Genomic DNA, 7,219 nt, shown 5'->3' with positions numbered 1-7,219 from the left:
TTCTCCCCCCCCCCCCCCCCCCCCCCCCCCAAAAAAAAAAATTTAACTTGAGGTATGAATGCTTCTAAACAGTAAGGCATACAAAGAACCCTATATCAGATGAGACCAATTCAACTTGTGATGAACAGTCGGTGCATCTCAATCAGACCTGACTGACATGCAACCAGTGATCAAGACAAAAAGGAGAGTGAAGAAGTATTTTACCTCACATCCAGACAGAGCCTGGCTGGCTTCTGCCGCATGAAAGAGTGACTCCACGCTAGAGGGATCCAGGTTTGACTTGATAAACCTGCATGTCTCCTGAGGTAGACAGATAAGACAAAATTAGACACAATGGTAAAGACTAATATTGTTTAAAAAGCTGTTGTTATTTTTTTCTTACATCTGCATCCGCAACAAAGATCCCCAACTTGCTAAGTCCAACAACAGAGTAATAAGCAGACTTGAGGTCAGTGAAGGGTTGGCTCAATACAGCCTGAAGCCTGGCCACATCAGTGACGGTCAGATGGTGGGTTGGGTTCAGGGCCTGGGTCTCAAGAACCAGGGACAGGACCAACAGGCTAAACAAACCTTCAAAGAATACAGTTCATATGTAAGTATCTCAAGGTAACTGCACTTAAAGGAAGCATTTGACTCCTGGAAAAGCATAATATGCATTTTGAGGATGTGGAAAGAGCTGGTTTGAAATCAATTGGAAACACCGAAGACTGGATGTCCTAAACTTTTTTTAGTCATTTTATAGACTTGCAAAGAGCAATATCTAGCTGATTAAATATTTTACAGCTGAGCTAAACTTAAAAAAAAAAAAACATTCACAACAGAAATGTCCAGGTCTTTTCCAGGCCTAAAATCACAATATTACAAATTCTCAGCTGTAATCTTGAAGTGTCGTTATTAAGACTTTTATAACTTCACAACAGAAGTGAGAGAGGGGCGGGGGGGGGGGGCTTTAGGTCCTAAATATAAATAGGTTTCGATTTAAACGCTAGAATTTACACGTTCTTTCAAATACAGAAGCTATAACATACTGCTAATGTACTATGACTCAACGAAACTATAAATGTTCACCTGACACTGGATAAATACTACGCACAGGGAGGCGGGGAGGGGGCGGGGGGGGGGGGGGGGGGGGGGGGGACTTTAGGTCCTAAATATAAATAGGTTTCGATTTAAACGCTAGAATTTACACGTTCTTTCAAATACAGAAGCTATAACATACTGCTAATGTACTATGACTCAACGAAACTATAAATGTTCACCTGACACTGGATAAATACTACGCACAATACTACTAAAAACATCTAATATCATAGTAACTAATATCAGAATAAATTAAGGTACTGATTGACTAGCTGCAAGAACAACTGTTTGGGGGGGGGGGACTTTAGGTCCTAAATATAAATAGGTTTCGATTTAAACGCTAGAATTTACACGTTCTTTCAAATACAGAAGCTATAACATACTGCTAATGTACTATGACTCAACGAAACTATAAATGTTCACCTGACACTGGATAAATACTACGCACAATACTACTAAAAACATCTAACTAATATCAGAATAAATGAAGGTACTGATTGACTAGCTGCAAGAACAACTGTTTGGACAAAATGTGACAAACTGCATTCACAACATCAGCGACGCATCGCTGTTCCCTCTTACACTGACTTAATGAACATAAATCTTCAACAAAAGCATAAAAACATGCAGAAATATTACTTACAGAGATGAGCCATCGTTGCCTAACGCACCGTCACCAAAAGCAAAGAGAACTTCCGGGGCATGCGGATGAAACTTATTTCACCAATGTAGGGGGACATGTGCGTTCATCTGATCTAATAATAGATATCAAACATTAAAAATGAATACCCCAATGATATATATTATATGGAAAATATAAATCATGTATTTGATAAATGAAACATTCGTAAATATGTAAAATGTATGAAATGGTCATTACATTGAGGGACAAATTACCCCTACGGACCTCATGTGGTGTGAGCCAAGTCATGTAAAAATGAATGAAACATGAGAGAAACGTGGACTTCCAAACTACATATTACATGTTTATAATAGTGTACAATTAAATTAAAACCTTTCCTAAATGTCCACGTACATAGTACAGTCTGTTTATATGAGAAATAAAAATGCTCGTGCGCGGTAATAGACGGAAGGTGTGTGTTGTGCTTTGTGTCTGTTTGTGATTGGGCCGCTTCCAGTCCTCGTGTCTCATTTCAACCAATCAAATACAGGATAACCCCAGCGATATAAATTGTAATTACTAGTGAGGATTTTGAGCTGATCTTTTCATTTCGTTCACCAACGAGATTTGTTCACTGACCCTTTTCATAATTAAGTTTCATCATTACGTCTTTAGGTGGCGACAAATACATTCATAAGTATTTTGACAGAAAAGGGTCTTTTTATACAGTGGCCCCAAAAAGTATTCGCTTATTTGGCCACAGCTGAAAATGCATGAATGAATTAGCATTATAGCATTATTTCAATGATTTTAGCATTAAAATATGTAATTATTATAGTTTTTATTACGAAATCATCTAAAACTTGTATTCCACAAGAATTAATTAAATAGATTAACTTTAAATATATATATATATATATATATATATATATATATATTTCAAATCAATGCTGTTCTTCAAACCTTTTGTTCATCTGTGAATCCTTAAAGCAGACACCGTCTCACAGTTTACACTTTCATTAAACATTGGTAATAATAAGAAACATTCCTTGAGCAGCAATCAACACATTAGAATGATTTCTGAAGGATCAAGATTGGAATAGTGGAGCTTGGAAAGAAGGAAGGAAGATTAGAGATAGATAGACAGACAGACAGAGAGACAGAGAGACAGATAGATAGACTGACAGACAGACAGACAGACAGACAGACAGATAGATAGATAAATAGACAGACAGACAAATAGACAAATAGATAGAGTCCAACAAAACAATACATTTTAAAGACTGTGGAAACAAATAAAGTGAATGTAACCATGTAAGCCTTTATATTATGTGCAAAAAATGGTTAAAATCACATTTCATTCTAACATTGTAACATTACAATCTAAAAACAAAAATAAGGCTTTTAAAGTGGAAGTTAAATTCCCTAAATTAAAAATGAAAATAAATTATAGATAGATGGATAGATGGATAGATGGATAGATGGATAGATAGATAGATAGATAGATAGATAGATAGATAGATAGATAGATAGATAGATAGATAGATAGATAGATGGATGGATGGATGGATGGATGGATGGATAGATCACTGACTGACCACCAGAACAGCCAGGCACAAGAACAGTTTTTTCCCGCAGGCTATATTCAGTCTTAACAATTAATCTTTCATAATTATACATCGTCCATCACAACTAACATAGTTATCTGACATATTTATATTAAACTGCACACTTTGTAAATAACATATCTGCACACTAATAACATATCTGTACATTTATCTAAACAATAAAAAATTTTCATATACTTCTATTTCTGTATATAGTACATTATTTTTATATATTAGTGTTATATTACATCCCTACTGTGTTATTCCTATGTATGTCTGCACTATGTCTGTACTTTCTTCTACACTGGAAGCTCCTGTCCTCAAGTCAAATTCCTTGTGTGTGTAAACATACTTGGTAATAAAGCTGATTCTGATTCTGATCAGAAAACTGTAAGTCTGATCAGTTAGAAAAGCAAACAAATAAGCAACAAACTATATCAGGTCCAGGGTCTCTGGCGAGTTTGGTGCTTGCAGCATTAAAGCCCTAGGAGGAGATACAGTAGGCTACTCTTGAAAATTCTTGGTCTCAGATCAATAAGAAGTTTAAATAGTAGCTATAACAGTATGTTGGCTTTCTCAAGCCAACATAGATAATAACTTCAGTAACGTTAGTGTGATTAATGAATGCAGGAGAAGGGGAGGGATGACGTAGATACTGTGTATGTGTGTGTCTGTGTACAGGAGTTAAACTGAACACAATGTTTAGCTCTCCTTGTTTCAGACGATGAGAGAGATGAGAACTCCTGGCCAGCCTTGTGGACTGAAAGTAAGGCTAGGGAATTTTAAAAAATGCGCGCTCTTAAATGTGCGTTGAAAATTGCCAGCTGATAAAACCTGTGCTCCAGGGACCATATTCATATAACATGTAACACTAAACAGTAGAAAATCAGTTCAGTCTCCCCAGTTGTAAATGTCATTGGCTGTTAAAGTCTTGTGTTGCTTATAATAAATTGACGTTGATATCACATAAGCAGTCTTTCAGAATGCTCTCAGTTACATGTAGATGCAAACTGTGTGCATTAGTGAGTGTGGTGGTGCTTATGGGGTGTCGCTCTGGCACGATGAGTATGAGGCTGGGAGGGGAAAATCACAGTATACTCACTACAAAAAACCAGACTACACCACTGACACTGTAATGCATTTTGTGAGAATACTTTCAATAGTGCAATGGTAAATCTACGGTAAATTATATAATTTATTAAATTATTAAAGGAAATTATATAACTATACAGTAAACGGTAAATTATATTTGATATAGAATGGTAAATCTATACCAAATATAATCTATATCAAAAATATTATTTCAGTACCCCAGAGTTTTTAAAGTGGTGGTTCACCAAAATTGTTAAAAGCTGTTCACAACACTCTGGCATGCCCATTCCATTATAATGAATATTGATTGATTGGTTGATTGATTGCATAAAATTTCTTATGTCTATCTTAAACCAAGCATTTTGTCATGTCCCTGAGGCATGACACTGAGTTTGCACTAAGAAAATTATTAACAAAATGTACATAGTGTCTATGATTTTTGACAATAATGTAAGCATTTATTTGTGTTCCTTTCTAAAAACAAACAAAAAAACAAGATATTTTATAAAAACCGACTTTAAAGTTATGTCCCTCAGTCTGAACTCAACCCCGTCACACTAACCATTCTATGCCCATAATAATTTAATCTCCACACGTGGCATCATTTACCAGAAATGACATCATTCAGGTCTCTTTAATAGTGGTGCAGAAAATGGTTAGTAGTATCATTCTTTTTATTCATATTTTTGAGGCGTATTATATAGTCAAGGAATGTACCGTCAAGCTTAACACCTCAACCCCGTCACATAAAATTAAGATGGAGAATAATTATTTTTATTTTAATCCATAAGTATAGACAATGTACTTATTTTATTGCTGGCATATGGGTCTACTCTCCTACACTACATGAGGAGTAATGACCATTTTGTGAGGAAAACCACAACCCTGTCACAAATATACGGTTACGGGGTTGTAAACTTTTGAAAGGGTTATTTACTTCATAAAAAAAAATAATAATAATAATAAAAAAAATAAAAATAATAATAATAAAATATATATATATATATATACACACATACATATAATAGTCATGGTTTCAGTAAATATATACTAACCAAAATCATGACAACTCATATTTTTGTTATAAGTATAATTTTTGTTGTAATTCCTAACACTTGATGTAACACTTAAACTTTGACAAGCATCATACATCAGAGCTTGAACCCACATTAGAAGCCTCGGAGTAATACAAGAAACAGCCAATGAATATTGGCGAATGTAATTTGCGTGTTTAACCACTCCCTGTACAAATAGGTACATAAGGTAGCGGGCTGCATCCACTCATTCAGATTACTGCTTTGAAGCAGAGTTGCTTAGTGACGTCAGCTCTTGCTTCCAAAGCTTACAGTGCTGCAGGTTCAAAAAAACCAAGGTAATAAAAAAGCTGTATGAGGGCAGATCTGCCCCAGGGTTGATGCAGGAGCTGCACACAGCATCTGACTTCGGGCGACAAAAGTCCCTGCTCGGTCCCTCGGGCAGGTGCAGTCCAGAAACACCAACTTTGGCTAAACCTGGCTGAGATGCGAGATGCAGACAAAGTTTGTTTTCTTATATATATATATATATATATATATATATATATTGCTCAAAACAATTAAGGGAACACTACACTCTTAAAAATAAAGGTGCTTCAAAAGGTTCTTCAAGCGATGCCATATTTTTGGTTCCACAAAGAACCATTCAGTCAAAAGGTTCTTTAAAGAACCATCTCTTTCTTACCTTTTTGTAATCTGAAGAGCCTTCTTTCACCACAAAGAACCTTTTGGGAAACCGAAAGGTTCTTCAGATGTTAAAGGTTCTTTATGGAACCATTTAGACAAAAAGGTTCTTCTATGGCATCGTGAAGCACCTTTATTTTTAAGAGTGTAAATCATCACAGTATAATTAATATATTAACACACACACACATTATATGTGTTAATATATTATTACATTTTTTATAATTTCTTGTAAACTAAAATTGACAAATTAAAAAACATTACATGATGAATATTAACTCTTGACTTTTCGATAAAACAAAAAAAAAAACAAACAAACAACAAAACCCTACAAATTAACACTGGTATGTTTTCACTTTTGAAGTTATGACAAAATGGTAAATGAATGGCAAAACTAACATTTTAAGAAATGTAATGCATCACATTTGTGTTAAATCTGTTGCTTTGTGCTGTTGACCGCGGCCTTCTTCATGAAGAAACCCAAAATACAGGATACTTAAAAAACACCTTTTGTAGACTTTTGAATTCTTTGCATGCTGGCAGTGTTGTTTTGCTGGCATCCTGTAATTCATGTAATTACAATATTGTTAAAATGACATTTCTGAATGTAAACAAAATGCACGTTAATTAGTTTTAATACTGACGTTATATTTGTGCTAATCTTATCTGTCTGCTGATTTTTTCACAATTTGATCATTCTTGACGCTGAAAACATTCTTGACATTATTCAGTCCTGTTTGTTTATAAAAACGTACATAAAAATCACAGTTCTTAACTCCTTGATGTCAATTGTAGAATTGCTAGGTTCACATTTTTGCCTCATTTACCATTGTCCTAAAGTAGCAGTTCAAGCTGCTCTACTTTTGCCATGAATGTAACATGAATTCCCTGGAGGAGCTCAATAAGCTCAAAACATTTTTGCTTTGTTTTACAGACCATTATTCCATCGATCTGTGAAATTAGCTTTTTAAGAACATACCAGGAGGGACATAAATTGTTAAACCAATAAAATACAAACTGGCAGAAATAATGAAAAGGTACTAAAATTTAATAATCTTTAAAAGCCAGATCTTTTGACAGAAAAACACAAGAGGAAATAG

General features: G+C 34.8%; 1 protein-coding gene across 1 annotated transcript in view; it reads right to left on the bottom strand.

The window, feature by feature from the left end:
* The window catches only part of LOC107560427 (dolichyl-diphosphooligosaccharide--protein glycosyltransferase subunit 2-like), a 13,287-nt gene extending 11,469 nt beyond the window's left edge, over positions 1–1,818 (bottom strand). Inside the window, exons 1-3 of the mRNA XM_016244609.1 lie at positions 1,724–1,818; positions 383–570; positions 205–300 (exon numbers count right to left, since the gene is read on the bottom strand). Of these exons, the coding sequence (XP_016100095.1) occupies positions 205–300; positions 383–570; positions 1,724–1,736 (297 nt within the window). The 5' untranslated portion in view covers positions 1,737–1,818. The remainder of the gene's footprint in view (positions 1–204; positions 301–382; positions 571–1,723) is intronic.
* Between the last annotated feature and the right edge of the window lie 5,401 nt (positions 1,819–7,219).

Source organism: Sinocyclocheilus grahami, unplaced genomic scaffold, assembly GCF_001515645.1.
Source record: "Sinocyclocheilus grahami isolate Dianchi unplaced genomic scaffold, SAMN03320097.WGS_v1.1 scaffold726.1, whole genome shotgun sequence".
Classification (NCBI taxonomy): domain Eukaryota; kingdom Metazoa; phylum Chordata; class Actinopteri; order Cypriniformes; family Cyprinidae; genus Sinocyclocheilus; species Sinocyclocheilus grahami.
The sequence above is the reverse complement of the archived record's forward strand: the minus strand, read 5'-3'. Positions and strand labels throughout refer to the sequence as shown.